General features: G+C 41.0%; 1 protein-coding gene across 1 annotated transcript in view; it reads right to left on the bottom strand.

Annotated features, from left to right (window-relative positions):
• The window catches only part of EXD1 (exonuclease 3'-5' domain containing 1), a 594,484-nt gene that overhangs the window by 278,104 nt on the left and 297,939 nt on the right, over positions 1-18,441 (bottom strand). The window contains exon 10 of the mRNA XM_053711728.1: positions 18,211-18,315. Coding sequence (XP_053567703.1) covers positions 18,211-18,315 — 105 coding nt within the window. The remainder of the gene's footprint in view (positions 1-18,210; positions 18,316-18,441) is intronic.

Here is an 18,441-nt window from a genome sequence, read left to right as displayed (position 1 = left end):
ATAGCAATATTGGCCATTTTTACTGAAATTAAAAATAAAAAGCAAACACTTTTAGAAAATTTGCTGAAAAACGGGTGTACTGTCTCTTCAAAAATTAAAGCCGTATATGCTTTTACTGCTTCGCAATAAACCTGCAGTAACAGGGAAGCACCATAACACCTTTAAAAGATTTTACTGTAACTGTACAGATTAAATATGCTGTGGCGCCTACCTGTCCCAACGTGTCACTGAATAGACCTCCGTGAACGGCGCTCCTAAGATCGCTTGTGATAATTGCAAACACAAGCTGACTTAGGCCACACCGGAGCCTAGAGACATGCTGCTCAAAGACAGGATCCGGATAGTAAATGCGCGCCTGAGCGCGCAAAACGCTAAGCCCCGCCCATCGTAGGGGCGACTAAAGTCCCCGGCTACAGAAGAACCGCATGGGAAATAAACATGTCGGTATCTTATAAAGAATACCTCGAACCACCAATGTGCCCCCTCACAATAAAAACACACTCTCCTGTCCAACCATTATATTAGCAAAAGTTAAAGTTAGGACACTTTGCTGCTCATGCCACAATCTCCCAGCGTCAAGCCCACAATTAACCACCGGTTAACCCTTTATTAGGTCACTGATTATGCTGAATTTCCAAATAAAAAGGGGATATCTATGCACACAATTTCACCCAGTGCAAACTGATTACCCCTTCCCTGTACAGGGAATAAGAAAGTGCCAGTCTGTTCTGAGATACTTCAGTCTCCCCAGAAATAAATGACTGTACATAACCTCAATGCTGAGCGCAGTATGAAGCTGTCCCACACAATGAAGATCTTCCTTTTCCTCACCTCCAGCACATCTGTGGGGACAAACAGGGTCTTAGATAATATCTGCTAATACCATCAGCAGGGCAGCAATCAATATGGGAGCGTAGAAAGAATGAAAATCTCCCCAGTCCATTGCTGAAAAGCCAGAAGCTCTAGCCCTGAGAAAAATAGCACACACTGGTACCATTTAAAAATAATAAACTTTTGATTGAAGAATCTAAACTAACACCTCACTTTACCTCTTCCTATCACTAACAAAAGCAAAGAGAATGACTGGGGTGGGAGGGAAGGGAGGAGCTATATATACAGCTCTGCTGTGGTGCTCTTTGCCTCCTCCTGCTGACCAGGAGGCGATATCCCATAAGGATGAAATCCGTGGACTCGTCATATCTTGTAAAAGAAAGAGGACTTTGGACTACTGAGCAACAGACCAGGTCTGTTTTTCTTTAGCCCAGGTAAGACGCTTCTGACGTTGTTTGTTGTTCAGGAGTGGCTTAACAAGAGGAATACGACATTTGAAGCCAATGTCCACGATCCGTCTGTGTGGTGGCTCTTGATGCACTGACTCCAGCCTCAGTCCACTCCTTGTGAAAGTCCCCAACACTTGAATGGCCTTTTCTTGACAATCCTCTCCAGGCTGCGGTCATCCCTGCTGCTTGTGCACCTTTTTCTTCCACACTTTTCCCTTCCACATAAGTTTCTATTAATGTGCTTTGATACAGCACTTTGGGAACATCTAACTTATTTTGCAATTACCTTTTGAGGCTTTCCCTCCTTATAAAGGGTTACTTTATTGAGAGGCCCCTTGCCAAGGTAGCATTGGTGAAGAGCTAACAAAGATAAATATCCCACTTTGGTGAAATTGGCAAAACCCTACTTATATACCTCAACAGCCTTTTCTCTGCTGCAGGAAATATAGCTGCAGAGAACCAGACTTAGCCAGAAGCGTGTGGACATGTTGAGATTTTTGCATTTCAATGCAAAGTTTCTGAAAGGGTGAATAACAGAATGCTATTAACAGTGATAGTCTAACTCTTTCTAGTTCTACCTCTTTTCAAACAGTTTGTGGTTTTGTTTTGTTTGATTATAAAACTGTGCTCTGCTGCTTAAAAATTGAAGAAACAGTTGTGTTAATGTAAAGTTTTAATCTGAAGTTTATATTTGTAACACTCATTATGTGGATTTTATTTAAAACATAGAAAACTATTATTGAGTCTCTTTTTATCCGATTAGCCGATTAATCGATTATGAAAATAATCGTTAGTTGCAGCCCTATATATATATATATACATACAAACATACATACACAGAGAGAAGTGCACTCACAGGAACGAGTGCAATTTTATATATATATATATATATATATATATATATATATATATATATATATATATACACATACATACATATACACACACACACACACACACAAAGAGAATCACACTCACAGGAACGAACAACTGGCTCAATAACATTGTTAGCCTGTTCTATGGCGATTTACCACCTGGGTGCAACTTTTTAGCCCAGTAATGCTTTTCACAAAGTAGAACTTTCCTGTAGTATATCAGCCTGATTCCGCCTATTACGGTCAGTCCAGTGCCGAAATACCAGGCAATTTCTCTCTGAACAAGGAACACAGCGACCCCAGACGATCGTTTTGGCCTTCATTGGGCCTCGTCAGTGAGGTGAAGCCATATCCCTCTAAGCACACTGAGCAAGGAGTCCACATCTGGTTGCCCCTTTTCCCATAGGGAGACTAAATACATACAGAGAGAAGTGCATTTACAGGAACGAACAACTGACTCAATAACATTGTTAGCCTGTTCTATGTCAATTTACCACCTGGGTGCAACTTTTTAGCCCAGTAATGCTTCTCTCTGCTTCTCTCTGTGTGTATTTAGTCTCCCTATGGGAAAAAGAGGAAACCAGACGTTGACTCCTTGCTCAGTGTGCTTATAGGAATATGGCTACACCTCACTGAAGAGGCCCAATATAGGCCAAAACGATCGTCTGGGGTTGCTGTGTTCCTTGTTCAGAGAGGAATTGCCTGGTATTTCTGCGCTGGACCCTTCCACCTGACACTTCCCACGCCCTAACTGATCCCTCCCAAACAACTCTCTTCCCTCCCTCACCCCCCATTGATCACCACTATCTTAGGTACTGGCAGCTTTCTGTAATTTCAGCTAGAGGGGAGCGAGATTGATGTTACAATGGTTTGTACTTTTTTCCATATATCCATATAGTAATACCTGCTACACTATTGGCGGCTGAGACAGTGAGTAGGCTTGTGTGAAAGAGTAGGGTGGCTGTTTCCAAATAAGGGGTCAAGTTTGTTTATGTATGATAGGTGTGGCAACAAAGGGGATACCCCAGCCCCCCTTAATGGTAATTTGTAGTTTGCAAACATGCTCCAAAATTGCAAAATTAAAGCAAAATAAAAGCGATTTTTTTTTTTTAGTGTTTTAGCTTTAAGTCAACTTCCCATCAGCAAAATATGTAATGTCACAAACTTTTCTTGCATATATCCTTGTGTATATAAAAGAAGCAACAAAATTAATAGGTGAACATACTAGATTATACTATTATACCTTAAGACCATCAGTATATATTAGAAAAATCATGTATTAAAGTGATGGTAAATCCTAGCATTTCTGAAAAGCTAGGATTTACCATTGGAACAAATAAAGTGGACTTTCAGCCATGGCTTGGCGCCAGTCAGTGCCAAGCCAGATTTCCCGCACGGCTATCGGCTAAGAGGTGGAAATGTTAACTCTCAGCAAAAACACAATTTATGCTTACCTGATAAATGTATTTCTCTTGTGGTGTATCCAGTCCACGGATCATCCATTACTTGTGGGATATTCTCATTCCCAACAGGAAGTTGCAAGAGGACACCCACAGCAGAGCTGTTATATAGCTCCTCCCCTAACTGCCATATCCAGTCATTCGACCGAAAACACGCAGAGAAAGGAGAAACCATAGGGTGCAGTGGTGACTGTAGTTTAAATGAAAAAATTACCTGCCTTAAAATGACAGGGCGGGCCGTGGACTGGATACACCACAAGAGAAATAAATTTATCAGGTAAGCATAAATTGTGTTTTCTCTTGTAAGGTGTATCCAGTCCACGGATCATGGATCCGTAACAAGGAAGCTTGGCGTTCTGTGGAGACGCCATGAGATCCCGTTCTGGTTTGCCCCAACGATGAATCAATTGTGCAAACACCTCCGGATGGAGTTCCCACTCCCCTGGATGAAAAGTCTGTTGACTTAGAAAATCCGCCTCCCAGTTCTCTACACCTGGGATATGGATAGCTGATAGGTGGCAAGAGTGAATCTCTGCCCAATGAATTATCCTTGAGACTTCTAACATCGCTAAGGAACTTCTTGTTCCCCCTTGATGATTGATGTAAGCCACAGTGGTGATGTTGTCCGACTGAAATCTGATGTACCTCAGAGTTGCTAACTGAGGCCAAGCCTGAAGAGCATTGAATATCGCTCTTAGTTCCAGAATATTTATTGGAAGAAGTGTCTCCTCCTGAGTCCACGATCACTGAGCCTTCAGGGAGTTCCAGACTGCACCCCAACCTAGAAGGCTGGCGTCTGTTGTTACAATTTTCCAATCTGGCCTGCGAAAGGTCATACCTTTGGACAGATGGACCCGAGATAGCCACCAGAGAAGAGAATCCCTGGTCTCTTGATCCAGATTTAGTTGAGGGGACAAATCTGTGTAATCCCCGTTCCACTGACTGAGCATGCATAGTTGCAGCGGTCTGAGATGTAAGCGTGCAAACGGCACTATGTCCATTGCCGCTACCATTAAGCCGATAACTTCCATGCACTGAGCCACCGAAGGGCGCGGAATGGAATGAAGAACACGGCAGGAATTTAGAAGCTTTGATAACCTGGACTCCGTCAGGTAAATTTTCATTTCTATAGAATCTATCAGAGTCCCTAGGAAGGAAACTCTCGTGAGTGGGGATAGAGAACTCTTTTCCTCGTTCACTTTCCACCCATGCGACCTCAGAAATGCCAGTACTATGTCCGTATGAGACTTGGCAATTTGGAAGTTTGACGCCTGTATCAGGATGTCGTCTAAATAAGGGGCCACTGATATACCCCGCGGCCTTAGGACCGCCAGAAGCGACCCTAGAACCTTCGTGAAGATTCTTGGGGCTGTAGCTAATCCAAAAGGAAGAGCTACGAACTGGTAATGCCTGTCCAGAAAGGCAAACCTGAGAAACCGATGATGATCTTTGTGTATCGGAATGTGAAGATAAGCATCCTTTAGATCCACTGTAGTCATATATTGACCCTCCTGGATCATAGGTAGGATGATACGAATAGTTTCCATCTTGAATGATGGAACTCTGAGGAATTTGTTTAAGATCTTTAGATCCAAAATTGGTCTGAAGGTTCCCTCTTTTTTGGGAACCACAAACAGATTTGAGTAAAAACACTGTCCCTGTTCCTCCTTTGGAACTGGATGGATCACTCCCATAACTAGGTAGTCTTATACACAGTGTAAAAATGCCTCTCTCTTTATCTGGTTTGCAGATAATTGTGAAAGGTGAAATCTCCCTTTTGGCGGGGAAGCCTTGAAGTCCAGAAGATATCCCTGGGATATAATTTCCAATGCCCAGGGATCCTGAACATCTCTTGCCCACGCTTGAGCGAAGAGTGAGAGTCTGCCCCCTACTAGATCCGTTACCGGATAGGGGGCCGTTCCTTCATGCTGTCTTAGAGGCAGCAGCAGGCTTTTTGGCCTGCTTACCTTTGTTCCAGGTCTGGTTTGGCCTCCAGACCGTCTTGGACTGAGCAAAAGTTCCCTCTTGTTTTGCATTAGAGGAAGTTGATGCCGTACTTGCCTTGAAGATTCGAAAGGTATGAAAATTAGACTGTTTGGCCCTTGATTTGGACCTGTTCTGAGGAAGGGCATGACCTTTTCCTCCCGTGATATCAGCAATAATCTCCTTCAAACCAGGCCCAAATAGGGTCTGCCCCTTGAAGGGAATGTTAAGCAGCTTAGATTTTGAAGTCACGTCAGCTGACCATGATTTAAGCCACAGCACCCTACGCGCCTGTATAGCAAAACCAGAATTCTTAGCAGTTAGTTTAGTCAAATGAACAATGGCATCAGAAACAAAAGAATTGGCTAGCTTAAGTGCTCTAAGTTTGCCAAGTATGTCATCCAATGGAGTCGCTACCTGTAAAGCCTCTTCCAGAGACTCAAACCAGAACGCCGCAGCAGCAGTGACAGGAGCAATGCATGCAAGGGGCTGTAGGATAAAACCTTGTTGAATAAACATTTTCTTAAGGAAACCTAACTTTTTATCCATTGAATCTGAAAAAGCACAACTGTCCTCGACAGGGATAGTAGTACGCTTTGCAAGAGTCTATTCTGGGTGTGAAAAGGAAATTACATATTTCTTACCGTGCTGCCTCGAGTGGTGGAGTTGAACGGTATAATCAGTCAGTTGTAAATATCCTGAAAAAGTTTGTGAAGGAATCAGGGAAAGATTGGGATATTAAATTACCTTTGGTGTTGATGGCTATTAGATCCACTCCTAGTACTGCGACAAAAATGTCTCCTTTTGAACTAATGACAGGTAGAAGGATGGTACTTCCACAGCATTTGTTGTATCATACTCAGGATCAAAGTTTGATCAATGCAACAACAACCTATCAATATGTTGAGAATTTAAGAAAGCATTTGCAACAAGCATTTGCTTTTGCTCAGAGAAATCTTGAGAAAGCCGCAATATGTGCTAAAACATATTATGACATGAAAACCACAAAGAAAGAATATGAGGTAAATGATAAAGTTTATCTTTACAATTTTCTTAGAAATCAAGTTAGAGAGAAGAAGTTTCTCCCATCATGGAAAGGGCCGTATGTCATTATTGACAAACTTTCACCTGTGGCATACAAGATTTTGATTCCCACAAGTGGGAAGTCAATAGAAAAGTGGGTGCACATTAACCAATTGCGTGCCTGTCACCCTAGGTCAAAGTTAAAACTAGAGAGGGAGAATAATACATATATAGAAGAATAATCACTATGATTATTAAAATGGTTTCTTTAGGATAAAGGTGTATATTTTGTACTGAATATGTTTTTTTCCCCTATTACAGATAAATATCACCTTCCAGTTGGGTTTGGATTGATGAGATCCAGGATGTTGGCAGTCATCTGGACCATCCTGTTCCTGTGCCAGGGTGTCTCGGTTGAGATTCATGTACAGCCTGTAATAGAACCTGGTCCATCTTCTGGGATCATGATTGAGGAATCACCTGGTTTCCTGATTACCAACCGGAAAGTTTTCTCCCAAAAGATATTTATCAGTCTGGATCCTAAGGTTACTATTGAAAAATATTTTGATGTTTCCAAGGTTGAATCACCAGAAATTAAATCTTGGTATCAAGAACATGTTAAAAGGATCCAGTCTACTACTAAGGAAATGTTGGGGCAGTTGCAGAAGTCTTTTCCTGGTGGATCTTACAATGTACAATCACGTACCAAACGTTCACCTGGAGTTATTGCTGGACTAGTTGCGACATCCATCATCGGTTTTTCAGCTGTGTCTAATTCAATTTCCATCAGTAATTTGAATCATGAAATGTCAATTTTTCGTGAACAGATGGCAACCATGATGGAGGTTTTGAAGAAACAAAAGGAGAGTTAATCAGATATGATGGAGATAGTCAATGATACTGTTGTGACCACTAATTTGCATTCAGGTCTTTCCATCCGAGCGATAAAGGTCCAATATAAACATGAACTAATTCAGAATGAACTGTTAAGTTTTTTGGACCCAGTGGTGTATTTTACAGGAAATTGGTTACGAGAGATTCAAAGTGGAATTGAGAGTCTTGTTGAGGGACGTATTCCATTATATTTTGTCAACAAGGACATTATAAAAACAAGGCTCTTAAGAGCTTATGGGAAGGATGTTGATGAAATGCAAATAAACATTGCTTTTGATGCTGGTTCTGCTTTGTCACTCTACATTGATCCCCAAAACATGGAACTTTGTTTTCTAATAAAGGTGCCACATATGTCATTTAATGATATTTATCAATTGAAAGTTGTACATAATGTGGGTACTTGGAAAAATAATATACATGTACAAATCCAAACCCCAAGTGTGGTGGCATATCAATCCCGTACATCTAGTCCGTATTTGGTTCCCAAACTTGAAACTTGTGTTAAGTTTAAGGATCATAATTATTTATGCCCTGGTAAACCTTTCTTAAATGATGCTTCAAAGGCACTATGTGGTGTCAGGTTTATGTCACAGGTTCAGGAACAATGTGAAGTGACTATGACTAAGACTGATGACTTGGCTCAAACTAGAGCTGTGTTGGTAAAAGATAAGTGGTTAGTGAGTACAAATCTGAAGAATATGACTGTTACTTACATAATGCATGGTTGGGTTTATACAATACCAATACCCTATAATGTGATGCTCATACAGGTACCTAAAGATAACCTTGTTACCATTGGTGATATTACTCTTTTTTTATATTGAATCTTCAGTATTAGATGGTGAAGTAGAAGTGGTAGACGCCTTCCAAGGTCGTGAGATTCCTATAGATGCTGAGTTAATGTATCTCCTTAATAATAAACCTAATCATACTGTAAAGATGAACATCCGCAAGGATGACTTATCTATTTCTGATTTCATGTATCCTACATTTACTGGCTGGATGTCTCCTTTTAACATTTGGAACCAGAAGATAGGTGCAATTATATCCATTTTTGATATATTTATTGTAATTTGGAATAGTGGATTAACAATTCTATGGTATAAGAATTTCAAGAGGGGAAGATACCCTCCCCCTCTTAGTCTTCGGATGGTTGACCATAATAATCGCCCATATAAGACAGTGATCTAGACTGATCTCATCCATCCTGGGCGGGGTAAGATAGTCTAGATGAGGGGGAATATGTCATGAATTTTTCATGACAGAACAGACTCCATGTTGTTTTCTTGTTTTAAGCTTAACCAGGGCTCAGCTATTATTACATTGAATTTTGTTTTCCTCAGTCTTGCTGACTGAGAAGTTTCATATCAATATGTTTTTCATTATTCAAGGTAGTTTACTTGCTTAGGCCCCAGCTAGTCGCTTATTTCTGTAAATAAGTGCAGTTTATAACCTTGATTGTAGTTTAGGAATGTTGGGGTAAACATAAATATAATAAGTGTTTTTCCAATATTTTTACCCTATATGCGAGAGCCATCTACTGTTAAAACAATAATATTTCATCTAATTAATTTTATGTTAATCAATGATTAAAATATTATAATTAATGACTCCTCCTAGATGAGAGAACGGGAATATATAGGGTCTAGCCCAAGGGGAGGGGGTCGTTTTTCCTGGGCTTTTGAACTGGTCACATAATTTATGGAGTTGGTAATTTACTAATCAACTACAGAGGTCCGAGATTAGTGGATTATAACTGCTGAGACGAGTTTAGCCTATTGGGACAGATCTACGACCTGACAGTTTGATTCCTGTCTGAAAAAGGGGGAATTTATTTACTTTGGTGATGCATGAAAGAAAGTCACTTTAGATGTTAATATCATTAAGATTTACATTTAACATTTATGTAAAATGCCTTTTCATATTTAATCAGGTAAATTAATTAATTGTTTTATAGCTTTGTGTTTTCTTTATAAAAATTCCTACCACCTGGTCTTATTTGTCGACAATAACACCGGGTGAATCAGGAATTAGGATAGATTATCATCTGACGGTTTGTCATAATTATTAATCTACCTGATTCTATGCAAATACCTTAGAGGGTTATAATGAAATATTTGGTTCCCATCATCATGCCAATGTTTGTGTTATTTTGAAAATATGACTTAATCATCTTTATAGTTTAATCTCTGTATTATTCTGTTTTCCTTGCTATTTGAAGTTATGTTATCGCGTTAGTGATTATTATAGAACTGTCGTTTACATCTCTGTAATATTTTGATTGCTTAGGTTTCTATTAAATGCTAATTATTAATAACAAAATACTTTAATAAAGTTAACTTTTGTTATTCATCTGGTGTCGGTATAATTAATAGACTGATAGCAACTAAAAGGATTCAGATTTGTCTATTACCTCTCATAACTTATAGAAAAATGTGTCATTTAAAATTGCACCATTTCACATGATATACTTTATAGATAAAGGTAATATTCATAACAGAGTCGCTACCTGTAAAGCCTCTTCCAGAGACTCAAACCAGAACGCCGCAGCAGCAGTGACAGGAGCAATGCATGCAAGGGGCTGTAGGATAAAACCTTGTTGAAAAAACATTTTCTTAAGGTAACCTAACTTTTTATCCATTGGATCTGAAAAAGCACAACTGTCCTCGACAGGGATAGTAGTACGCTTTGCAAGAGTAGAAACTGCTCCCTCCACCTTAGGGACTGTCTGCCATAAGTCCCGTGTGGTGGCCTCTATAGGAAACATTTTTCTAAAAATAGGAGGTGGAGAGAACGGCACACCTGGCCTATCCCATTCCTTAGTAATAATTTCTGTAAACCTTTTAGGTATTGGAAAAACATCAGTACACACCGGCACTGCAAAGTATTTATCCAGTCTACACAATTTCTCTGGCACTGCAATTGTGTCACAGTCATTCAGAGCAGCTAAAACCTCCCTTAGCAATACGCGGAGGTGTTCAAGCTTAAATTTAAATGTAGAAATATCAGAATCAGGTATCTTTCCTGAGTCAGAAATATCGCCCACAGACTGAAGCTCTCCTTCCTCAGCTTCTGCATATTGTGAGGCAGTATCAGATATGGTTCTTAAAGCGTCAGTATGCAGTATTTCGTCTAACCCCAGAGCTATCTCGCTTACCTCTAAATTCAGGTAGTCTGGCTAATACCGCTGACAGTGTATTATCCATGACTGCCGCCATGTCTTGTAAAGTAATCGCTATGGGCGCCCTAGATGTACTTGGCGCCATTTGAGCGTGAGTCCCTTGAGCGGGAGTCAAAGGATCTGACACGTGGGGAAAGTTAGTCGGCATAACTTCCCCCTCGTCAGAATCCTCTGGTGATAAATTTTTTAAAGACAGAATATGATCTTTATTGCTTAAAGTGAAATCAGTACATTTGGTACACATTCTAAGAGGGGGTTTCAACCATGGCTTTTAAACATAATAAACAAGGAGTTTCCTCTATGTCAGACATGTTTGTACAGACTAGCAATGAGACTAGCAAGCTTGGAAAACACTTTAAATCAAGTTAACAAGCAAATATAAAAAACGGTACTGTGCCTTTAAGAGAAACAAATTTTGTCAGAATTTGAAAAACAGTGAAAAAAGGCAGTTACACAAACTAATTTTTTACAGTGTGTATAATAAGCTAACAGAGCATTGCACCCACTTGCAAATGGATGATTAACCCCTTAGTTCAAAAAACGGATAAAAAAAACGACAAACGTTTTTAAACAGTCACAATCAACTGCCACAGCTCTGCTGTGGCCATACCTTCCCCAATAGGCCCTTTTGAGATGTCCTGCAGCATTCAGGGGACTTCTGAGGAAAACTGGATGTCTCAGTCTGTAATTTTAACTGCACAAAAAAGCACTAAAAACAGAATTTATGCTTACCTGATAAATTACTTTCTCCAACGGTGTGTCCGGTCCACGGCGTCATCCTTACTTGTGGGATATTCTCTTCCCCAACAGTAAATGGCAAAGAGTCCCAGCAAAGCTGGTCACATGATCCCTCCTAGGCTCCGCCCACCCCAGTCATTCGACCGACGGACAGGAGGAAATATATATAGGAGAAATCATATGATACCGTGGTGACTGTAGTTAGAGAAAATAATTCATCAGACCTGATTAAAAAAACCAGGGCGGGCAGTGGACCGGACACACCGTTGGAGAAAGTAATTTATCAGGTAAGCATAAATTCTGTTTTCTCCAACATTGGTGTGTCCGGTCCACGGCGTCATCCTTACTTGTGGGAACCAATACCAAAGCTTTAGGACACGGATGAAGGGAGGGAGCAAATCAGGTCACCTAAACGGAAGGCACCACAGCTTGCAAAACCTTTCTCCCAAAAATAGCCTCAGAAGAAGCAAAAGTATCAAATTTGTAAAATTTGGCAAAAGTGTGCAGTGAAGACCAAGTCGCTGCCTTACATATCTGGTCAACAGAAGCCTCGTTCTTGAAGGCCCATGTGGAAGCCACAGCCCTAGTGGAGTGAGCTGTGATTCTTTCAGGAGGCTGCCGTCCAGCAGTCTCATAAGCCAAACGGATAATGCTTTTAAGCCAAAAGGAAAGAGAGGTAGAAGTCGCTTTTTGACCTCTCCTTTTACCAGAATAAACAACAAACAAGGATGATGTTTGTCTGAAATCTTTAGTAGCCTCTAAATAGAATTTTAGAGCACGGACAACGTCCAAATTGTGTAACAAACGCTCCTTCTTTGAAACTGGATTCGGACACAAAGAAGGTACAACTATCTCCTGGTTAATATTTTTGTTAGAAACAACTTTAGGAAGAAAACCAGGCTTAGTACGCAAAACCACCTTATCTGCATGGAACACCAGATAAGGAGGAGAACACTGCAGAGCAGATAACTCTGAAACTCTTCTAGCAGAAGAGATTGCAACCAAAAACAAAACTTTCCAAGATAGTAACTTAATATCTACGGAATGTAAGGGTTCAAACGGAACCCCTTGAAGAACTGAAAGAACTAGATTTAAACTCCAGGGAGGAGTCAAAGGTCTGTAAACAGGCTTGATCCTAACCAGAGCCTGAACAAATGCTTGAACATCTGGCATAGCTGCCAGTCGTTTGTGTAGTAAGACAGATAAAGCAGAAATCTGTCCCTTTAGAGAACTTGCAGATAATCCTTTCTCCAAACCTTCTTGTAGAAAGGATAGAATCTTAGGAATTTTTATCTTGTTCCATGGCAATCCTTTGGATTCACACCAACAGATATATTTTTTCCATATTTTATGGTAAATTTTTCTAGTTACAGGCTTTCTAGCCTGAATCAAAGTATCTATTACAGAATCTGAAAACCCACGCTTTGATAAAATCAAGCGTTCAATCTCCAAGCCGTCAGTTGGAGGGAAACCAGATTCAGATGTTTGAATGGACCCTGAACAAGAAGGTCCTGTCTCAAAGGTAGCTTCCATGGTGGAGCCGATGACATATTCACCAGGTCTGCATACCAAGTCCTGCGTGGCCACGCAGGAGCTATCAAGATCACCGAGGCCCTCTCCTGATTGATCCTGGCTACCAGCCTGGGAATGAGAGGAAACGGTGGGAATACATAAGCTAGGTTGAAAGTCCAAGGTGCTACTAGTGCATCTACTAGAGTCGCCTTGGGATCCCTGGATCTGGACCCGTAGCAAGGAACCTTGAAGTTCTGACGAGACGCCATCAGATCCATGTCTGGAATGCCCCATAATTGAGTTATTTGGGCAAAGATTTCCGGATGGAGTTCCCACTCCCCCGGATGGAATGTCTGACGACTCAGAAAATCCGCTTCCCAATTTTCCACTCCTGGGATGTGGATCGCAGACAAGTGGCAGGAGTGATCCTCCGCCCATTGAATTATCTTGGTCACTTCTTTCATCGCCAGGGAACTCCTTGTTCCCCCCTGATGATTGATATATGCAACAGTCGTCATGTTGTCTGATTGAAACCTTATGAATTTGGCCTTTGCTAGTTGAGGCCAAGCTTTGAGAATCGCTCTCAGTTCCAGAATGTTTATCGGGAGAAGAGACTCTTCCCGAGACCATAAACCCTGAGCTTTCAGGGATTCCCAGACCGCGCCCCAGCCCACTAGACTGGCGTCGGTCGTGACAATGACCCACTCTGGTCTGCGGAAGCTCATTCCCTGTGACAGATTGTCCAGGGTCAGCCACCAACGGAGTGAATCTCTGGTCTTTTGATCTACTTGAATCATCGGAGACAAGTCTGTGAAATCCCCATTCCACTATTTGAGCATGCACAGTTGTAATGGTCTTAGATGAATTCGTGCAAAAGGAACTATGTCCATTGTTGCAACCATCAAACCTATTACCTCCATGCACTGCGCTATGGAAGGACGAGGAACAGAGTGAAGTACATGACAAGAGCTTAGAAGTTTTGATTTTCTGACCTCTGTCAGAAAAATCCTCATTTCTAAGGAATCTATTATTGTTCCCAAGAAGGGAACTCTTGTTGACGGGGACAGAGAACTTTTTTCTTTGTTCACCTTCCATCCGTGAGATCTGAGAAAGGCTAGGACGATGTCCGTATGAGCCTTTGCTTTTGACAGGGACGATGCTTGAATTAGGATGTCGTCCAAGTAAGGTACTACTGCAATGCCCCTTGGTCTTAGAACAGCTAGAAGGGATCCTAGTACCTTTGTGAAAATTCTCGGAGCAGTGGCTAATCCGAATGGAAGTGCCACAAACTGGTAATGCTTGTCCAGAAAAGCGAACCTTAGGAACTGATGATGTTCCTTGTGGATAGGAATATGTAGGTACGCATCCTTTAAATCCACGGTGGTCATAAATTGACTTTCCTGGATGGTGGGAAGGATCGTTCGAATGGTTTCCATTTTGAACGATGGAACCCTGAGAAATTTGTTTAGGATCTTCAGATCCAAAATTGGTCTGAATGTTCCCTCTTTTTTGGGAACTACGAACAGATTTGAGTAAAATCCCATTCCTTGTTCTTTTATTGGAACTGGATGTATCACTCCAATCTTTAACAGGTCTTCTACGCAATGTAAGAATGCCTGTCTCTTTATTTGGTTTGAGGATAATAGAGACCTGTGGAACCTTCCCCTTGGGGGTAGTTCCTTGAATTCCAGAAGATAACCTTGAGAAACTATTTCTAGCGCCCAACGATCCTGAACATCTCTTGCCCAAGCCTGAGCAAAGAGAGAGAGTCTGCCCCCCACTAGATCCGGTCCCGGATCGGGGGCTATCCCTTCATGCTGTTTTGGTAGCAGTGGTAGGCTTCTTGGCCTGCTTACCCTTGTTCCAGCCTTGCATTGGTTTCCAGGCTGGTTTGGGTTGTGAAGTATTACCCTCTTGCTTAGAGGATGCAGAATTAGAGGCTGGTCCGTTTCTGCGAAAGGGACGAAAATTAGGTTTATTTTTAGCCTTAAAAGACCTATCCTGTGGGAGGGCGTGGCCCTTTCCTCCAGTGATGTCTGAAATAATCTCTTTCAAATCTGGTCCAAATAATGTTTTACCTTTGAAAGGAATGTTAAGCAATTTTGTCTTGGATGACACATCCGCTGACCAAGACTTTAGCCAAAGCGCTCTGCGCGCCACGATAGCAAACCCTGAATTTTTCGCCGCTAATCTAGCTAATTGCAAAGCGGCATCTAAAACAAAAGAGTTAGCCAATTTAAGTGCTTGAACTCTGTCCATAACCTCCTCATACGAAGATTCTCTACTGAGCGACTTTTCTAGTTCCTCGAACCAGAAGCACGCTGCCGTAGTGACAGGAACAATGCATGAAATTGGTTGTAGAAGGAACCCTTGCTGTACAAAAATCTTTTTAAGCAAACCCCTTTTATCCATAGGATCTTTAAAAGCACAACTGTCTTCGATAGGAATAGTAGTGCGTTTGTTTAGAGTAGAAACCGCCCCCTCGACCTTGGGGACTGTCTGCCATAAGTCCTTTCTGGGGTCGACTATAGGAAATAATTTCTTAAATATAGGGGGGGGGAACAAAAGGTATGCCGGGCCTTTCCCACTCTTTATTTACTATGTCCGCCACCCGCTTGGGTATAGGAAAAGCGTTGGGGGGCACCGGAACCTCTAGGAACTTGTCCATCTTACATAATTTCTCTGGAATGACCAAATTGTCACAATCATCCAGAGTAGATAACACCTCCTTAAGCAGTGCGCGGAGATGTTCTAATTTAAATGTCACAACATCAGTTTCAGCTTGATGAGAAATTTTTCCTGAATCTGAGATTTCTCCATCAGATAAAACCTCCCTCATGGCCCCTTGAGATTGGTGTGAGGGTATGTCAGAACAAATATCATCAGCGCCCTCCTGCTCTTCAGTGTTTAAAACAGAGCAATCGCGCTTTCTCTGATAAGTAGGCATTTTGGATAAAAGATTTGCTATGGAGTTATCCATTACAGCCGTTAATTGTTGCATGGTAATAAGTATTGGCGCACTAGATGTACTAGGGGCCTCCTGTGTGGGCAAAACTGGTGTAGACACATTAGGGGATGATGTAGTATCATGTTTATTCCCCTCATTTGAGGAATCATCTTGGGCAATATCATCATCTGTGGCATTACTGTCCTTACTTTGTTTGGACACTATGGCACACTTATCACATAAATTTAAATGGGGAGACACATTGGCTTTCATACATATAGAACATAGCTTATCTGATGGTACAGACATGTTAAACAGGCTTAAACTTGTCAACCAAGCACAAAAAACGTTTTAAAATAAAACCGTTACTGTCTCTTTAAATTTCAAACTGAAAACACTTTATTACTGAATATGTGAAAAAGTACGAAGGAATTGTTCAAAAATTACCAAAATTTCACCACAGTGTCTTAAAGCATTAAAAGTATTGCACACCAAATTTCAGAGCTTTAATAACGGAACCGGAGCCGTTTTTACATTTAACCCCTATACAGTCCCAGCTATATGCTTTGCTGAGACCCAACCAAGCCCAGAGGGGAATACGATACCAAATGACGCCTTCTATAAGCTTTTTCAGTGATTCTTAGCTCCTCACACATGCATCTGCATGCCTTGCTCTCCAAAAACAACTGCGCATTAATGGCGCGAAAATGAGGCTCTGTCTATAACTAGAAAGGCCCCAATCTGAAAAAGGTGTCCAACACAGTGCCTGCCGTTTTTCTAAACGTTCCCCAAGATTATAATACCAATTATAAGTTAGAATCTGCATAATATGCCTAGTAAAGCAATCGTTTTAGCCCAGAAAAATATCTACCAGTTTTTAAACCCTTTTTGAAGCCCTTTATTCTTTTATGTTTAACTAAGAAAATGGCTTACCGGTCCCCATGAGGGGAATTGACAGCCTTCCAGCATTACATGGTCTTGTTAGAAATATGGCTAGTCATACCTTAAGCAGAAAGGTCTGCTAACTGTTTCCCCCAACTGAAGTTACTTCATCTCAACAGTCCTTTGTGGAAACAGCAATCGATTTTAGTTACTGTCTGCTAAAATCATCTTCCTCTTACAAACAGAAATCTTCATCCTTTTTCTGTTTCAGAGTAAATAGTACATACCAGCACTATTTTAAAATAACGAACACTTGATAGAAGAATAAAAACTACATTTAAACACCAAAAAACTCTTAACCATCTCCGTGGAGATGTTGCCTGTGCAACGGCAAAGAGAATGACTGGGGTGGGCGGAGCCTAGGAGGGATCATGTGACCAGCTTTGCTGGGACTCTTTGCCATTTCCTGTTGGGGAAGAGAATATCCCACAAGTAAGGATGACGCCATGGACCGGACACACCAATGTTGGAGAAATAGGCCCCTCCCACTCATACTACAACAGTGGAAAGCCTCAGGAAACTATTACTAGGCCAAAATAAAGCCAGCCATGTGGAAAAAATTAGGCCCCAATAATTTTTATCACCAGACACACATATAAAAACGATTAAACATGCCAGCAAACGTTGAATATTGTATTTATATAAGGGTAATACCCCTGAGAGTAAGCATACCAGTCGTTATTAAATCACTGTATTCAGGCTTAACTTACATTAATTCGGTATAAGCAGCATTTTCTAGCATTTCCAATCCTAGAAAAAATTATAACTGCACATACCTCATTAGCAGAATAAACTGCACGCCATTCTCCCGCTGAAGTTACCTCACTCCTCAGACATATCTGAGAACAGCAATGGATCTTAGTTACAACCTGCTAAGATCATAGAAAACTCAGGCAGATTCTTCTTCTACTTCTGCCTGAGATAAAACAGTACAACTCCGGTACCATTTAAAATAACAAACTTTTGATTGAAGAAAATAAACTAACTATTTTTTACCACTCTCTCTTACTACCTCCATGCGTGTTGAGAGTTGCAAGAGAATGACTGGATATGGCAGTTAGGGGAGGAGCTATATAACAGCTCTGCTGTGGGTGTCCTCTTGCAACTTCCTGTTGGGAATGAGAATATCCCACAAGTAATGGATGATCCGTGGACTGGATACAACTTACAAGAGAAATAGCATTCTGCCATGGGCTGCCTTAGCAGCTCAGTGTGGCGAACGATGCAAACAAATAAAGGAGCTTTCAGCATGAAGTATTTTATACTTCATGACTGAAAGTCCCCTTTATTTGTTCCAATGCTAAATCCTAGCATTTCAGAAACACTAGGATTTACCATCACTTCTAGCTTAACTACAATATAGAAAAATTCTCACCTTTAAGATGTGCTTATTTTCCAGCACCATCTGCAACCCATTTTTAAAGGCCTTTGGTCCAAGCACAAGAATATCAAAAAGATAAATACAATTCCTGGTTGCAACCTAGCAGTGAAGCAAAAGTCACCAATATAAGCATTAAGTAACAAAGGTCAATAAGGTGTTTAACACTTGCTTTTAATACAACAAAAAAATGAAGGACTCTAGGAACTGCGCTTACTGTAAAAAGGA

Source organism: Bombina bombina, chromosome 1, assembly GCF_027579735.1.
Source record: "Bombina bombina isolate aBomBom1 chromosome 1, aBomBom1.pri, whole genome shotgun sequence".
Taxonomy (NCBI): domain Eukaryota; kingdom Metazoa; phylum Chordata; class Amphibia; order Anura; family Bombinatoridae; genus Bombina; species Bombina bombina.
The sequence above is the reverse complement of the archived record's forward strand: the minus strand, read 5'-3'. Positions and strand labels throughout refer to the sequence as shown.